At 36.2% G+C, this 19,291-nt stretch overlaps 1 protein-coding gene across 2 annotated transcripts; it reads right to left on the bottom strand.

The window, feature by feature from the left end:
- Window positions 1–6,199: 6,199 nt before the first annotated feature.
- On the bottom strand, window positions 6,200–18,333 carry LOC139732955 (uncharacterized). 2 transcript variants are annotated; one of them, XM_071643793.1, is made up of 4 exons: window positions 18,205–18,333; window positions 12,397–12,573; window positions 11,850–11,913; window positions 6,200–6,523 (listed from the first exon to the last, which is right to left on the bottom strand). In XM_071643793.1, the coding sequence occupies exons 1-4, from the start codon at window positions 18,325–18,327 to the stop codon at window positions 6,492–6,494; spliced, it is 396 nt and encodes a 131-aa protein (XP_071499894.1). In that variant the 5' UTR covers window positions 18,328–18,333; the 3' UTR covers window positions 6,200–6,491. The 2 variants fall into 2 exon arrangements, with proteins under 2 accessions (XP_071499894.1, XP_071499893.1); XM_071643792.1 differs by having other exon boundaries at window positions 6,462–6,523; window positions 11,846–11,913.
- Window positions 18,334–19,291: the final 958 nt, after the last annotated feature.

The raw sequence follows: 19,291 nt of genomic DNA on the forward strand, positions 1-19,291 counted from the left end.
TTGCTCTACATGCATTGGCGTGCGAGAGAAGTACGCGAGCGCTGCTAGCACTGTTCAGTAGTATGCTCTCGTCACGAGGCGGGCGTGCGAACGTCATGGCTCATGCATTACGGTATGTAGCCTATAACCTAGGTGGGGGATGCAGCTGGTCTGATGCGACGAGACTACGAACAGTGGATGCGCGCGAATATACCGCCTATGATACAGTTGTTTGTCGTTGTTTTCTTTGTTTTTTTTAATCGGTGGCAGTCTTCTTACACGGAAAAAAAATGCCACCGATCGTGGCGCCTAGCGGACGCGGTAGATGCGTCCACTGTTCGTAGTCTCGCCGCATCAGATGTATCGCTTGGCAAAGACAATTATCTCGCTGCATCATACGTTTAGCTTAACAGCAAATTACAAAGACAATAACTGCATTCTCCGCCTAGATTATAGGCTATGCAATAATCCATCATGCTGAAATCAAAATCACCACATTTCTTTTTTTTTTTTGTTCCTACATCCTTTTTCTTGGGAGAATTTCAGGGGGGGGGATATTTGTACAGGCCATCCCCCCTCCTTCAAAAGTGGGGGGATATATCTCCCATCCCCCCCCCCCCCCGATTTACGCCCATGACCCTGTATATCCGACAAATTCCACGGCAGCAATTCAATTTCATGTTTCTCTGTTTTATACAATTCCATTCTCTTGTAAAATTGTCATCTAAACTACGATAGAATTAAGACACTCTTCAGAAAGTCTTCAATAAACTAGAAAGTGAGAAGTGAGGATCAAACTGATACTAACTTCATGATTATACACGCACTTGTCTCATCTGTTAACATCCGGATTATTAGGCTATTCCTAGGACAACGAAAAGGACATGGAGTGCAAGTCAAGCACCCTATCAGATGAAGTGCTGAATTGATTAATTTTCATGCTTCAAATGCAACATATATTCCATGCTCATTCATACTATTTCCAAGATATTCAGGTTGGCTTTCGTTTTAAGCATACCTTTCAGTGACATCATTTTACAGATTGAGTCCCGACAAAGACCAACAAATGGATTGAGGTTCATAGATTTGAAGTTTTACTTACCTTCTGCGGCAGTGCCAGAAAACACAGAAGCAGTCAATGTTAGTAGCAGAACGAGGACGTATCTTCTGTCCATCATAAGCAAACCACGGCTGACATATTTCAGTTAAAATAAAGCCAATGTTCGTTTTGATCGTTTTGACCAACAAGCTTGTCAAATAATCATTGTAATCGCAGTTTTTAGCAAAGCGAGATCATCAAGAACGCTCACGCAATGTAGCTTATCAAGACGGAAGGGATTCGTACGTAGAAAGAGATTTAGACTAGGGGAGTGCACTGCTTCAAATAGTGCAGCCGCACCTTCCCATTTGCTCTTTTGTCATTGTTCCGTTATGGCGCAACCCACGCAAAGTGGCGTATATACAATAACGTTCACATTGTTATTTTACGGGAGACTGCATCAGCAATTTCATATTCATCAGAGACGTTGAAATGCCACTGGTACAAATTAATGTTGTATGTTATGTGTATGCGCTGATTGCCATGTTCATCAAGTAGCGTGATGTGTGCGTGGCGGGAATCCGTGCCGAAAAGTTTGGAGCGGGCTTATTTCCTTGTGCAATGCTGTGTATAACGTAGCGTCCCAGTGAACATCGGAAAACTGTCATTCTCATATAGTGTAATATATCACGAGGAATCGTCGTTATGCTTGCAGCGGTTAATTATTTCCCTGAGATTAACCTTTAAAGGGACTGTACAGTACTGGTTGAGGTGGGGATTCATGTTTTGAACATTCCTAAGTGAGATAGCGAAAAGCCTCTTAAGACATATGAACGAGCATGTAATTTTAACAAGGAGTCAACGTTTATTTGATGAAAATTGGTTTTCAAATGGCTGAGATATAAAAAAAAGTGCTAGTAATAAAAGGCGACATGCCACAACTTTATTAGGATCTCTTTGTTTCACCTTGTTTTTCGATATCTCAGCAATTTCGAAACCGATTTTCATCGAATAAACTTTTGATACCCCTTAGAACTGCATGCTCTTTGACATCTCATAGAGTGGTTTCTGAATATCTCGCAAAACGTTAAAAGCTTAATCCTCACCTCGACCAGAACTTTACACACCCTTTAAAAAGATTGTTGATATGATAAGTCATTTGTCTAAACAATAAGGAAGAGGTGGGTATCCCACGCATCCTCACCATTTCAAAGTGTGAAGGGAGACTCTTCCGTCCTATTAATTAAGAACTCAACTTGCTCCACTATACAGCCAGTCAACTGAATGTAATACTCATTGGTTTCCAGAAGTACCTGTAAGGGAACTCAAAACGTGAAGAGATCGATATGTTGTGTTGCGGCACAAAGTGTTCCTAGCGGCACAGGGCGACAGTTTGTGCAGGGAGGGACGGCACAGATTGTTACCTCTGCACAATTTGTTGCCTGGCAAAAAATTGTGCTGCTGGTGCAGTTTCCAATTTTTGACCTCAATGGCGACAGTTTGTGAAATAAGCATAATGAGGGTAGCTACGCAAACTGTCGTCGGTCGTTATCTTCAAGCTGCAGAAGATAATGCTACTATCAAGATGTACTACGAATTGTCTGGTTCATGGGATGGGTATTCCTGTGGTATGCTTGGGGTGGGGTTGGACTTTAACTGATAAATGTGAAGTAAGTGCGTGTGTGTGTATTGTATGTGTTGTGTATGGTGTGTAGGTGAGTATGTATGTGCGCACAGCTGTGGGTGTGTGTTTGGAGTATGATAATATGTGTGGAGTATGTATATTTGGTTAACATGGGAAACTTAAAAAAAAAACTTAAAAGTTGTCATTACCATTGTGTGCATGTATGGTGGTTTGTTTGTCTGTGTTTGGATTGCATGTGTGCAGTGTGTGTGTTTTTTTTTTTTTTTCACCGGACGTGAAGAGAGAGTAAGGGACCACCTGCGACGTTTATCCGTCCGTCTTTCGTCCGTCGTCCTTACGTAACGCTACAAAACCTGAATAACTCTGTACCCATGCGCAAGTAGTATGGAAGCGCGCTGCTTGAGTGTAGCAGCACGGTCGATAACATGCAGCTTTATGGGGCATTCACATCACGTACGTTGTACGTATACGTGCAAATCGAAAAGTCCATAATGTGTATTCAAATTGACCTGGCGTGAAAGACAATGTACTGTTTGGACATGCTGGATATAATCATCAATTTCGGTAAGTTTCATAACGTAAATTTGAATACTGATAGCATAGATATAGAGTCTTATTGTTGAAGATTGTATTAGATGAGTTTGAGGTGACAAAAATGATCTTAAGTATCAAAATTCAAAGCTATCGGAATCCGATTGCACCGCTCTCTTAGTGGTTGGTAGTCCCGCCGGTATACAGCCCTGTCGCGACGTACCTATGTACAGCGACTGGGCTGTGTATAGTTACTAGTTTGAATGACTTGCAATGGATGTAGTTCACCAAGTGACCAGCAATCAGATTATTCTGCAATTTTTCACTAAAAGATTGTTTCACTCTTTATAAAAGAGGAGCTCGCGTGTATCCATTACTATACTTATTATGTGAACTATCGTCTCTGTTTGATTCTATATAAAATATCCTATTTGAATGAAGCTTAATTGACTCATAGAAATATCAAACCTATTACGAGAGAAAATAATGAGCCATGATTTACATCGGGACGATGAAAATACAATTGTGCAAGCAGACAGACGCATTGTACAAGTTGACTGGGAATGAAAGGTACGTATGTGGTCAGAACATTATTTCATAAAAAAGAACACGTTGTATCATCAATAATAATAGTCTTTGAAATGATTTCCAATCTTACAAAGATGATAATTATCCCGTGTTATAATATGAAATACATAATATACATATCATTATTCTCTATTATGATATGTTACAGCACGAAAGAGAAAATGTAATTAAAGTGAAATGGAACTTTTTTCAGACAGTTTTGTTATTGGAACATACATGTTATTCACTAAACATAAACACATTGCACAATGACAGCAAATATGTTTAAAGAGGAGTAACAGTGTAGCATTGTCATAATAATGACACTTTGTATTTGTCAACATGATTCATGTTAAACAACAAAACGTATTTTCTTTTTCATGATGAACAAATATTCTACCCATCAAGATATATTGCAAACAGAATTAAAACAACGACAAGAAACACATGCATTAAAGGTGTGATGCAATGACAAAAAGCCAAGCCTGTATTATTGAGAAAGCATATTTGCCGTTTCCTTTCACAAGAATAACTTGTATTTGACATACTGTATGTAAATGCCAAATAAAATTAATCTGTCAGCCAGTTTTCAGTCAGTCATAATGAACGACATGGTGCACAAACGTAGACCAGGCTAGGTTGAACAAAGGTAAAAAGAAAATAAAGGTCAAAGGTTATACAGAAAATAGAAATTGTGAATTATGACAGGAGCATGGACTTTTACGCTTTGAACGAAATACAAGAATGGATAGGATCGAGAGCAGCATTTGCTAATGAAAGCATGACATTAGCAAATTGAATTGAATTTATAACTACATCTTAACCCTAACTAGGCCGGGCTATTTAGGTAGTTGATAGAGCCGGGGGGGAGGGCTCCCAGGCCCCCCCTCCAGATCTCGGCCGACGACCGCGCGATCGCGACGAAAATTGGCACACACATTGCCTATGATGTAATCTAAAATATCTTGAAGTTAATTTTTCAAAAAATTATCATTTATGCTAAATTATGCTAATTTATGCATAATAATGAATGAAATCAGATTATTTGGTATAAATCACAAAATAAAGCTCAAAACAGGCACATTTTTTGTGTAAATATTCTTCTTAGTGTCCTTAGCAAATGTAATAAAAAAAAATTGTTATATCAGAAAGAATTCTTATGTATTTTATTGGTTTTTTTATTTCTTATGTATTTCTTGGTTTTTTCGACTTTATGTTTTCCATTGTTTTTTCGATGAAATTTGTCCGCGACATCGCTCCGAACATGAAAATATGTTATTCATTGATTTTAATTAATAAAACACCAAAATAATCATGCTTTTATGAAATTTGCCTGTAAGCACAGTTTGCATTGACATTGTACATGAATTCACGTTTTTGAGCAATTTTTGGTCTGACATGCATGTACATATTTATGTGTAACTTCGGAACCGTGCGCCCGGGCGTCGCAAATTTGGTGTCAAAAGATGCGCGAGACTCGAAAGAAAAAAGTCATGAAACGTCGCGGCGATAGCTTTTTGCGATTGCGATACATCGCGCGGAACGTCGAGGGGGGGGGGGCCTCGAGGCCCCCCCCCCCCCCCCCCCCCCCGCCTAGTTAGGGTTAAGAGTATAATAACGCGTCATATGTACAGCGAAGTCTATTTAACTGTAATCTGCAAAATGTTGAAAGGGGCAACACGGAATCAAAAGACTTACATTCAGCTACTTTCAACGTGTACAGCATCTGCAGTGTACCTACTTTTAGCCAGTCAAAGCTTCTGTAGCCTGTTTAGCGTCATTGCACAGATACGTTCAAAAAAATGGGGTAACAAAACGTAATAAATCATAGTATTTCAGCTTTGAAAGAAAATAAACAAAACAGAACACATTTCTTGCTCATATTTTGTACTCGAGGGATCATAACCGTTATCACATCAAATTTAATGTTCACCTAAAGCTAACAGCAAGTAAGCAACACTCATTTATTATGAGTTTATTTCACTACGAGCTTTTAATAGACATTGGCATGTGGCCATGAATGAGTAATCCATAATTATTATTTTTGGCAAATATTTTTGCTTGTCTCTATAACCTTATCTTGTAATGTACAGCTAAATCAAGTTAATGCTAGGTGTTTGCTATAAAACAATAAAGAATTCCATAGACTAACACACACACACACACACACACACACACACAAGAAAAGCACACGCACACACAAAACCGACAGGAACTCAAATAATGTAGGTTTTTCATATTCCCCTGGTTAATAGTGCATTTCCCTGTCTGGGGCTCTCCAAGACTCATTTTGGTGTCGAACATTACGTAGTTTCTTCGTGGAAGTGTCTTTGCATTCCTACCGAACTCCTCTTACCCTCCCCTCATCTGCTCGTACCCCCATCTGTCCCTTTCAGTGCACCCATTCCTGACGACTCTGGGTTTAATGTCTCCTTGTCAATGTCTTCCTTATCACAAAAGATCTCTTCTCTTCCTTCTTCCTTACCTCCTCCACTTTTCTCCTTCATTGGTCCTGGTTAACTAGTCTCCTAATGACGTCTGACTCGTCCACTTTCTCCTGATGACCTAACTTTGTTTTCTTGCTTGTCTTATCATGTTTCACCGTGTATGATAGTCCTCTTGCCTTTCCTCGCCCTCTCGAGAAACCACCTCCGCGAGTAAGTAACAGTCGTAGTATAAAAACCTGATAAACTTAAGTGCCCAGAACCATGTTCTCTTACTCGTCGTCTGTTAATTCCTTAGTAGCTGATTCCACTGCTTCTCTGCGTTTAAAAATGAGAAATCATGGTATAGTAAGAATGATAAAACATAGAGTGAAAATGGGTCATTGCATCTTTAAATGTGCAGGTGGTTATAATGGAGTTATCTCCCCAGTGTTCCGTTTGACCTTATACTCACAATAAAAAGCTTGATAGAAAGTTAGGAAATCTGATTGTGTATGCAGTCATTAACCTGTGCACCTCTGTCACATTGCCTTGATGCTGTGCACTTAATATCACCAGGGAAGATCGCTGTTTCGAGGTTAACTGAGAAACCATTGTGTTTGCTTTTGCAGTGTTCATAATAAGATGCCGAGATAGATAAATTTTGTAGCACAAGATATCACTCTTCAACCATACATGTTTGTTTGATAGATACTTTATTTTCTGCAAATCAATATACATAAGTTACATAATCATGAAGATACAGGAAATATACAAAGTATATTCAACGCAGAGTCGTTTGACTTGCATAAACCACGATTATAAGTACATAATCATGAACATGTACGAAATATATAAAATGAATTTAACACAGTCTTTAGACTTGCATAAACAACGATATGAAAGAAATATAATATACAATATGCATGTCTATGCAGCAGTGATAAGAATAACATTTATAGTTAAGAAACGATTATGCAGAGGGCCGCCATAATAAGCATTGCTTGAAAAGATGGCCGGCCCGAGGAAAAGATAAGGACGTACTAGATTCGTAACAATATAAATTCTGCTGCGAAGGTAGCAGGGAAAAAAAAAACTCTAGTGTGTGATGGTGGTGGTGGTGAATGTGTGTGCAGGTGCTTGAAGGTGCACAATGGCAGATAGGCTGGAATTTAGAATAATAAAATTGGTTTACTGAAAGAGGGGACGATATGCGTTGTTGCTATCGGGAGACCAACATTAGTTGTATAATGTGTTTGTTTTTAGTTCGTATTTGAAGTATACTGTAATAAAATTTACTTCTTTAAGTTTGCTTTAAATGAAAACATGGAGGCACACTGTTTCAACTCCTCAGGAAGAGTGTTCCATGTATCCGGACCTTGATGTCTAATCGACTTTTGAGCAAGTAAAAGCTTCGGATTACTTAAATGAAAATCATGGGAACGACGGATAGGGTATAAGTGAATATGGTCATTGGTTACTAGGGTATTATGAAAAAATGGTAATAAATTTCGAGTGTGTTTATACATAAATATGGCAGTTAGGTATAAATGTATATCATGGGCCTTCAAAGTTTTTAGGCGATAAAATATGGGATCAGTGTGAGTCAAAAAATTTGAATGTGTGCATATAGGAAGAGCTTTTTTTCTGGAGAAGAAAAATTGTGTTCAATTTTGTTTTGCTACTGTTGCCCCATACAATATTACAGTACATTACATATGGTAAAAATAAAGTGTTATATAACATAATTAAAGTTTGATCATTAATTAAATATTTTATTCTTCTTAAAACACCAGTTGCTTTAGATATTGCTGTTGTAATATTCTGAACATGAGTATTCCAAGTTAAATTGCTATCTAGGGTCACTCCTAGGAACTTGGTTGAATGTTTCTCAGCAATGTTTATATCATCAATAAAAATACTTTGAGGAAGGGTGGGTTGGGATTGTAACGTATGAAAGTGTATAAAACATGTCTGATCAATATTCAATGAAAGCTTATTACTTCTAGATCATTTCGAGATGTTGCTTAATTCCGTATTTAATGTATCAACCAGTGTTACAATGTCCTTGTGGGAATAGAAAACATTGGTGTCGTCTGCAAATAAGATGACATTTAAACGAGGAGAGGAGTTGATGATATCATTAATATAAATCAAAAAGAGTAAGGGCCCGAGGATAGATCCCTGAGGGACACCGCATGACACGTTAGAATATGTTGAGTGAGTGGATTTAAATGCAACATATTGTTTTCGATGACTTTTAAACTCAATTCAAATGGACTCTCCTAACCTGCCTAAATACTGCAAAGAAAGCACACACTCTGGAAAAGTGGGAACTGAGAAAAGAGGATTTAATCTTTCACATCTTTCAATCATTAACCTGTATAATCTTTCACCAACCCGGGCTAGCTGTGTGATGAAAGAGACACAACACAGGATAACCACCGGAGCAACAACAATGAAAGGATTATCGGATTGAGCTGAAATTGAGCATGTTGTATAAACAAATTTTGTCCATGACTAATGCCAACTTACAAAATAGTAGCATTATCCTTTGAAAAATAACTTCTGAACCACGACTGAGTAATCCCTCTCACACCATAATTATGTAATTTTTCAAGTAAAATGTCATGATCAATAGTGTCAAACGCTTTACTAAGATCCATAAAAACTCCAATTATATGCTCCTTTTTAGTAAGCGCATCAATAATATTATCTACAGATTTAATTACAGCATAATCGGTAGAAAATCCTTTCCTAAAACCAAACTGATTCGCATTTAATATTTCATTTTCAATCATGAACGAGTGGAGACGCTTGTAAACTACTTTTTCTAAAATTTTCGATATTGCAGGTAACAGTGAAATGGGTCTATAATTTTTCACCATTAAGGGATCTTCTCTTTTATAAATGGGGATAACTTTGGCCGTTTTGAAGGAGTCTGGATACTTTCCGTTGAGTAGGGGATAGATTGAATATATGGGTGAGAGGGGCTGCTAGGGGGTAAATTATTGTTTTCAACAAATTCACACTTAGGTTATCAGGCCCACAGGATTTACTACATTTCAAAAATCGAACAGTATCAATGATTTCCGATTCATTAATTGGAGTAAAAAACAAAGAATTCTGATTACTTTCAGATAAATAATCTTTATAATTCTTTATATCATTTATGGGAATAGATGCTGCCAAAGAAGGACCAACATTGATAAAAAAAATTGTTAAAGATATTTGCAATTTGGTCAGGATTGGTAATAACATTATCGTTATGAGTAATGCTGTCAGGACATTCCGTAGGTTTCTTTTTCAGTATTTCATTAATGGTCCGCCAAAGAGCACTTTTATCATCCTTATTAGATTCGAGTTTATTCGAAATGTATGATTTACGAGAAACTCGAATCAAAGTAGTTAGTTTATTTCTATATATTTTGTGCCTTTTCACGTTTTCAGGAGTAGGTTTTCTCAGAGATATTTTATAAAGACGGTTTCGAGTGAGAATAGAACATTATAAGACCTTGAGTAATCCAGGGTTGCCGAGCTTTTTTCCTTCCATTTCTTTTGGTAGTTAAAGGAATGTGTTTATCACAATAATCTAATAATTTTGGTAAGAAAATTTCATAAGAAGAATTAACATCTTGGAGTTCAAAGACGTCATTCCATTTTTCTTCAAATAAATCTTGATTCAATGAATCAATATTATGTGGCGTTACATTTCTATGTATTTTCAAATATTGTTTGGGTTGGTGGCGTATTGGGGTTGTTACAGATTTATCATTAGTCATAAGAATTGGTAGGTGGTCGGAAATATCTGAATAAATAATGCCGTTCGTACAGGTTTCCGTTATTACGTTAGACATTATGTTATCTATTAATGTTTTGCTATGGGTGGTGTTATTTATTCTGGTGGGCTTATTGATGTGGGGATGCAGTGAATTGGAAAATAATATGTCATGGAAATGGATGGGTTGTAATAAATCTACATTGCAATCTCCCATCAAGAAAATGGATTTTCTCTCTCCAACGATTTCATGTTCCTTTAATATGATTTTTTCGTAGCTTCTCTTTTGAAGCCAACTGATCATTGCGTCATGAAAATTTCTGACAAATCACAAATTTCCCATTTGAAGTTAACCATGGAATTTAAATTCAGTCGTAATAAGGCCTGAGAGTTTGGCTCAATAATGTCAAAATGTCCTTTCCCCAAAAGGACTTATTCGCGACTTAATGTGTTTGAGTGTGTTGACTTTGTGTATCTCTCTGTGTGTATTATATTCGACTTTGCTTCTTAAAAGTTAATGATATTAATTATTATATAGATGATGACTGGCGGGTGAGGGAACATACCGAATGTTCCACCGGAAGGGTTTGAAATGCTATTGAGGGAGGTTATAAGTTTATAAAATCTCTCACGATTTTTGTGTTTGAGAAATTTATTATCCAGTCCATGCTGTGATTATTACTTGTGGTTTATTTCTTTATTTTGTTTCCCTCCTTTAAAGATAATAAAAAGTTTTGGTACCTTAAAAGTTTCTTTGAATTTCCTTGTCTTATTTTGTGTTTCAGGTTAAAGTACCTTTCATATAACTAGCACTGTGAGACTTACTCGCCCCAAAGTGCTCTCATGTCTTAGTAATCATGCAATTAACTGCGACCAGCAGTCCCATACGCATAGCGTAATCGGTCTTCGCATTGTAGCATTCAGGATCATGACAGATTTAGTATCGCAGGATACATGTTAACTTAAAATTCCAAAAATTCTTCAATTTGAAGGCTTACCAATTAAGGTGAAGTATGAAAACAGGCTTCGGGCAACGTTTGGTTCTGCCTATAGTCCCTTTCTGTTCGAATTGATGACTGAATGTGACTCGGCCGAGAGGACCTTGGGAGAGCTACATACACTGAATACTACAGCCAGTGCATGCGAACACATCACATGCGCACAAATTTCAAAGCTATCAACGGATAAGATGTTTGTGTGCGCATGCGCTGGCCGTAGTAGTCAGTGTATGTAGCTCTCCCAAGGTCCTCTCGACCGAGTTACATTCAGTCATCAATTCGAAAAGAAAGGGACTATTGGCAGAACCAAACGTTGTTCGAAGCCTGTTTTCAATACTTCAACTTAATTGGTAAGTCTTCAAATCGAAGAAATTTTTGGATTTTAAGTTGACATTTACCCGCGATACTAATTCTGTCATGATCCTGAATGCTACAATGCGAAGCCCCATTACGCTATGCGTATGGGGCTGCTGGTCGCAGTTAGCTATGCGTACACTGGGCTGCACGCTGCTGGTCGCAGTCAGTGGTCTCGTACAATATTTATCGACGCTGTACGGCGACGGCTCTGGTACGAAACCATTATTGCATGATTACTAAGACATGAGAGCACTTTGGGGCGAGTAATTCTCACAGACAACGTATTTTAACGTGAAACACAAACCAAGACAAGGAAATTCAGGGAAATTTTTGAGGTACCAAAACTTTTTATTATCTTTAAAGCCATGTAAGAGCAGATTGTGCTTCCTCATTCATATGGCTGTGATGATATGGCGAACGAATATCTAATGGCTCCAAACACATACATATTTCATTTATGATGAAAAACGAACATGTATGTCTTATTGATGAGATAAAAATTCATAAGAACGTAATATACATTAATACCTACGTGCCCTCTTGATCGCCTTTTGCAAACTGCTCATCGGTATTCCGTTGATGGTAATTCCCTCCACCTGTAGCATGATAAACAAAATGAAAAATGTTATGACAATTTGTACCTATTTTTTATTTTGCTCTGAAAGACATAACTTGCTGAAGGGTAACATATCTTTTATCAAGTTCACTACTTATCAATATTTATAGATTCCAAAGGAATATCAAAGTCAATGGCAGAAACTGGTCATTTCGAAACACGTTTCTTTTTTTTTTTGGCACATTTAATTCTAAATATGTACTGAGTGGCAGACAGCCAATTCAATGTGACTACAATGCCAATGTTTGCCAAAATGTAACTTGTAATAAAGTTCTTTATACATGCACCCCCACTTTTGACATTTTGATGGAAGTACATTTAGATTACATTTACCCGGATCGACAGATAACGGAAAACATTGTCCTTGCAAAGAACAAACTTGTCCTGCTGAATGTTAACATCGCTCTGCGGTTACTCAGTGCAAATGCTTCGTACACATAAACAATATATATCTGATACTTACTTTAGAGCGTGTGACATTTGAAGCAGTTGTAGTATAGAACTCGACTGGAAGTTTATTGCATTGGAGATAGGCACGTTCAAGGAAATGCAGTCCACACAGAAATTTAGCCAAATTAACTGCTATTTCCGTTGGATGTAAATCCAAACTTACGGAAAACGACATGTGAAGCTTACGAATCTGAAGAGGGAAAAAAAGGAGAATTCAGTGGATAACAATCTCAACAAAACAAACACAGAAACAAATAGCCTAAAACGCGTGCCAAACTCAAAACATATATACAGTTAACAACAAAATTATTCATACCCGTGGGAAATGTTTTAGTTTTGAGCACATTTCTTACAAGTAAAGGATGGAGTGATGGTGACTAGGTGTTATATCTCAACATTTCTACTGTTATGTCATTACGATTTTATCATGGGTTAACTCTTTATGTGTCACGTTTGCACGCCCGACTCAGTTGACGGCGTCACAGGTGCCAACTTCGCATATTTTGCTCAAACGCACAAACCCGCCCAATCTGATTGATAACTTGCCAAATGCTACAGTACAATGAAAGCGTTTGTCGCGATTACGTCATTTATTTTCACTTTATTTTTCCACATTACTTCGCATTTTTACAATCACTTTATCAACAAGTATCCAAAAGACACTCAACATAATCATTTTGACGGGAAAAATAATTAAAGGGTATATCAATGATACTAACCAAAGTAGTTGAGTATTCTTTTTAATCCAATGTCACCAAATCTTATTTGGTTGCGCTTCAAACTGATATGAAATATTAATTCCGCCTTCAAATCTTCTACTAAATAATGAACATTGAATCGGGCATAGTTCAAAACAAAATTTACTAATATCATCTTGTTTTTACCTTTATCATATTCGAGAATGATAACTTTTTCAGTGATATCAATTACAAAATGCAAAATATTTTTAACTATTCAACCGATACTACTTTCTAATACATTTTTATTCTTATTTTCATTTCATTTATTTTTTTTTTTGCATATCAGCGAAAATTGACACATGGTTTCCTTACAATTACATGTAATACGCAAATCATCATTCACAATCTCCCATTTAAACAAATTTTCTTTACTATGGGCAAATTCGACGAAAAGGCTTGAAATTGGATTGTTTTATTCTATTATCATTAATCTGATGAAACTTATATTGCAATACCTTTTTCCAATCAAAATTACAGGGTAGATCCAAATAACTTCCCAGAAGTATAAACACGAAGGTTCTTGTTTTTCTCATACAAATATAGTCTATAATAATGTTTAGCTGACGTTTTCTCAACACTGATTTCATCACCTATTGACAATTTGATGACATCAAATTCTACTTTTTTGAGCAATACAGGAGCCTGTGTGTTATTACGTAACTTATCCGACCAAAACCCGAAGAATGTTTTTTTTTTTTTCAACTTTTCACGGTTTCATTTATGGAGGTAACGTTTTTTCCATTCCCCAACTTCTATCACCTGTTTCACTTTAATAACATGTTCCTTTATTCCACTCCAAAAACATAACAATTCATTTCCATTTCTAATATTACTATTATTGCAAACAACCTCCTTCTTTATATCATTTACAATTAACATATCTATACCTTTTAACTCAGACCATGAACAAAAAAAAAGATCAATATAAAACTCAGGTATTTTTCTCCTTCTTCTTATTCCTAATATATCATTTTTTTTTTTTTTTGCAATTGCATTTCAAATACAAAGGCATTCCACCAATTTTCTGGGTCCTATATTGAAACAAAATCTTTGACATTTGTTCCCCTGAAAAATACTTCTCAATCCATGGTAAACGGAGAGATAGCCATTTTGAAAATAAATCAACCATTTTAAGTCCTCCTCCTGTTTCAGGGTTGAAACAAAAAGTGTTTTTTTTTTTTTACTTTTTCCCGTTTGGAATTTCACAAAAAGGAATACAGTTATGTATTTACTAACCTAATTTCTTTTAAAGGCACAGGTACTGCTGTAGCTGTGTATACTAACTGAGATGTAACTGATTGTTTAATAGTGATCTTCCACACATACAATGTCAAGTTTCTCATTCTCTATAAATCTAACGTATGTTTTATTTTCCCTATTTTACCAGTCCTTCCCAGCTAAGGGTTTCATCCTCTTTGTAACGTTCCCAAATATATATACCGAGACATTTTATGGCATTATATGTGAGATTTAATTCTCCATTTTTTTTTTTTTGGGGGGGGGGGATATCTAGATGCAGTCTCATAAACTGAGATTTTGACCATGTAATTTTTGGGTCAGTATTTTCACCAAAAATTTCTACTTCTTTTATTACTTCTTTAAACGGAATCAACAGAATCAAGTAAAATTGTAGTATGATCAGCAAATTGAATAATTCGAATATCTTTATATTCATCTGATTCAATATTGGGTACTGATTATCATTTGTTTCAACACTCTGCTTTACTTTTGCTGCTAAAATGTGTGCAACAATGATAAACAAAAGAGCTGATAACAAACATCCTTGCCATACAAATCTTCAGATATCCATCCATAATTCATCACTCTACCATTAGCATTACTGGATTCTTAAATCTTAGTGTTTTCAACAAACCAAACAAAATCATTATTAAAGGTATTAAATCTTTTCTTGAAATCTAATGACATAATGATAGTGGGTGTTTCAGGGCATTGACAATAATCAATTACATCCTGAACTGTCCGTATACACTGCAGAACGATTTTTCATGAAACCATAATGGTCATCAGATAAATACAATGAATTCTTTTCTTTAATCTGGTTGTCAAAACACGAGCTACCAACTTATATTAAGCAACGGGATTTGTCGCCAGTTATCCAATATGTTGCCTACTTATTGCCTTTTTCATACGAGAGTGTTAGAATAGCTTGAATTTGAGAAAAGACAATTCTTTTTTTTTTTCGTATCCCTAATGAAAGCTGGCGATTACCGTCTGTTTCAGTTCTTCCCAGAAACATCTGTAAAATTCTACACTAAGACCGTCACTGCCAGGTGACTTATTCAAATGCTTAGATTTAAATACAAACCAGCATTCATTGTCTGCGAGTTTTTCCTCGCAAATGATCGCGTCTTCCTCACTCAAAACATTAAAGTCTAGATTACAAATGTAGTGGTCTTTGACCTTGTGCTGACCTTGAACTCCCCAAGGGATATCTACAATCTAAGTTTGGTCACAAACTGATATATGGATCAAAAGTTTTGAGCTATAATCAAAACGTGTAGTAAAAACTTAACATTTGGCCCTAAATTTCATAGACTTCTGCCCCTCACCTTTGACCTTGAGGTGACTTTCATGTTGGGTAAAATGTGTAACTTTGTATAACCACTCTTCCCTCCAAGTTTCATAGAAATTGAAGCCCTCAGTAGAGAGTTTTTGATTTTTTTTTGTAGCGTTACGGACGGACGACGGACGGACAAACGATAATGATAAAAAACAACAATACGTTTTCTAGAGATCATGTAATTCAAGATTCCTGTCATTGTTTTTAGGTGCATATGGGGTAAAAACAAGACGGACTTTCTTTTCTTCAAGCTCGTGAGACTTTTAATCACTTCAAAGGATTTCCTAGTCATAAAGACCTGTAAATCTCCTAATAGTGAAGTGTTGTTTACACTGTGAAAACTGTGGGAAATTAAAATATACAACATGTGCAAAGAGCGTTATCTCATGGGTAAAACCAAAACACAAAACAAAACAAAAAATAACAGTATTTGATTGCAGTATTTTGGGGAATATGTTTCAAGGAGTTTTTTTTTTCTTTAACAAGTCTGATGACACAAAAACATAATTCAATTTGACACATTTGGAACGTGCTTTATTTTCAGGAAGTCAGTACACTTTCCAATGACAGAAATCGAAGAAATATTGGATCATTGGACATTGCAGTCCAGTGATTGATAACGTTACCACATTATTTTCTGTGTTTATAGTAAACATTGCATTCTTTAGCATTCTGTAGAAGTATGACCAATCACTAATCTAGGAATACAGAAAGTGATTTGTGTAAAAAAAAAAAAAATAAGAACCAGACTGTAAATGACAAGAACCCAGTAATTCGAATCAGTACTTTGATTTTGGAATTTCTAAAGATTACTGCCGCTTGTTATTTGAATTTTCCCGTCAGTCATCTCCCTTTCGTCTGTTTGGCAGGTTCATCTTCTTTTCTTGAGAGTTATGGCGAATTACTCGACAAACTTTGACATACATTATGATATCATCTAACTAATGTATACAACAATAGCAAGTATATGATATATATATGTATATACAGTTGAACCTCTATTATCCGGCCTCCCTTTATCCGGATCTCTCTATTATCCGGACGCAATCTCGCCGTGATTTTTTAATCTTTTTTTTTAATAATTACGGGAGGAAAGAGGGATTCCCAACTCCTTGAGAACTCCTACACAAACACACATGAATTACATATACATGATACATTTCTTAATAATTATTTAGGTAAATCATCCCAAGAATTTATAGAAGAAAATTTCATTCTTGCAAACACGAACCTCTATTTTGGGGTCTGTTACTGAGTGTAACAATGAAAAGGTTGCAGTATACACATTACTACATGTGGTACTACAATGGGCTACATCAGTACATGTGTATGTATATGTACACGTATAAATCATTGAGTCTCCCGTATCCGGCCAAATCCCTTATCCGGATGAGCCCCGGTCCCGACTTGTCCGGATACGAGAGGTTCAACTGTATATATATATATATATATATATGTGACCGTGCACCTCAGAACGAACATAAAGTCGCACACACTGATTTTGCGTGAGGACTAAAAATAAGTGAAATGGGTCAACCTAGCCGAACTTGACTTTTTCATGTTTTCTGAAAGAGTGGGTCTTCTTTTACATTATGCTAAAATTTGGTATCATAAAACGGGCAGGAAAGTGTGTTTTTTTAGCAGTTTATCTCAAACATTTTTGGTAGAATAGTGTGATTAGGTGTGTCTTTAGAATCCCTTCTTCATTTCTGAAAAAAAAAATCTTGTCCACATTCTTTACTTTCAACTCTAATAACTTTTGAAAGGATAGTGCTACTGCTTTGAAAGTTGGCATTAATTATGTACAGAATGTGTTAATGAGGCATGCTTGATTTCAATCTAATCTGATTATCCCTTCATTGTTGTTACTCTGGTGGTTTACTTCTTGTTTTTTGTCCCATTCATCGCACAGCCAGCACAGTTTGGTAAAGATTAAGCGCTTGAATAGACAGTGCACTTCAGAGCCTCTTTTCTCAGTTCCAACTTTTCCTAAGTTTGTGCTTTCTTTCCAATATTTAGATAGGTTACGAGAGTCCATTTGATTTGAGTTACACATCATTTTAAAGCTTAAGGTCTGCTCTTTCAGAATATGGTCTTTACTAAAAATTCATGTCTGGCGATTTTTTGTTTGTTTTGAGGTGCAGGGGCACACATATATATAAATATATATTTATATATATATATTAAAAGTACAGTTGACTCCATGGAGGATGACGGGTACAAAGTATCAACACACAATCGAATGAGATAACTCTATAAACTATACATATATGCGCTGTTCAGTTTTCCTCTACACCATTCCTACTCTAACACGCATTTTACCATTTAATATTTTTGCTTTTCTGTTTGCTTTTTCTTGTGGTCTCTCTTGACTGACCGCACATATGTTATTCTGGTTTGAGATACGTGAGTCTCAAGAATTAACGGAAAGAAAAGATGAATCAAACAAGGATCACAGGCATGGAAAGCATACACTATGTATATATCTTGACAAATTTACCTGACATGTTGATGCGGATTCGGCGGCTCTTAAGAGGAACTTTTCAGGCAAGAAGTCGCATGTCAGAGTAAAGTTCGAAAGACTTGGCAACGTACACACCCATCGGGCCAAGTAACCTCCCATCGAGGAGTGATATTCAGAATCCTTTTCACTGCTGTGAAAATGCAACTCTAGAGATATTATCTGTAGAAGCGCAGAGAAAGAAAGCAAAACGCGTTATAAAAACAATTATGTAAATACGGAGTACTAAAGAAGTTTTATTTAAACATGTGACCCTGCATCAACAAGAAACAAAAAGTTGCACCCTTTGATTTTATGTAAGGACTCGAAAAAGGTAAATCGGGTCATCCGAGTCAGTTTTTAGTTTTCCATATTTTCTGAAAGAGCTTTTCACCTACATTATTCTTGAGTTTGGGATCATACATTGATTGGGAAAGTGGGTTTTATTTTTTTTTTCTAAAACCCCTTTTTCGGTAGAGTAGTGTAATCAAGTTTTTTCTTGGAGGTCCCTTTTCAGTTCTTGAATTTTTTTGCGCACTCTTTACTTTCAAGTCTAATAACTTTTGCAAGGATAATGCTACTGCTTTGAATGTTGACATTTATCATGAACATAATACGTTGATAGAGTATGCTCAATTACACCTTTATGTATTTTTTGCGCACTCTTTACTGTCAAGTCTAGCAACTTTTGAAAGGATAATGCTACTGCTTTGAATGTTGACATTTATCATGAACATAATGCCTTGATAGAATATGCTCAATTACACCTTTATGTAATAATCCCTTCATTGTTATTTATATCATGTTTTTGTTTTGTTTTGTTTTTTGTCCCGTTCATTGCACAGGTAGCACGGCTTAGGAAAGATTAAGCGCTTGAATTAAATTGAGTTATACATCATTTTAAAGCTTAGAGTCTGCTTTTTCAGGAATCTGCCGTTAACGAAAAATCCATGTCTGGCGATTTTTTTGTTGGTTTTGTGGTGCAGGGTCACATAATGATATGCGGGATATTGAATATCTTGTAGAATTATTCCGGTGTTGATTCTACCCCCACATCATTCATTTGCTGACACACATTTCACTGTCA

Source organism: Diadema antillarum, unplaced genomic scaffold (genome assembly GCF_040938485.1).
Source record: "Diadema antillarum isolate AM-2024a unplaced genomic scaffold, OU_Dant_1.0 seq00000457_RagTag, whole genome shotgun sequence".
In the NCBI taxonomy this organism is placed as follows: Eukaryota; Metazoa; Echinodermata; class Echinoidea; order Diadematoida; family Diadematidae; genus Diadema; species Diadema antillarum.

Bases quoted from the DNA above. Each gene is read 5' to 3' on its own strand.
- LOC139732955 (XM_071643792.1), bottom strand. From the start codon at position 18,327: ATGGGAGGTTACTTGGCCCGATGGGTGTGTACGTTGCCAAGTCTTTCG. The intron at 12,574-18,204 runs GTAAATTTGTCA...TTCCCTCTTCAG, and splicing joins AATCCGCATCAACATGTCAG to ATTCGTAAGCTTCACATGTC. The intron at 6,524-11,845 runs GTATTAATGTAT...TTTTAAACGCAG, and splicing joins GCGATCAAGAGGGCACGTAG to AGAAGCAGTGGAATCAGCTA.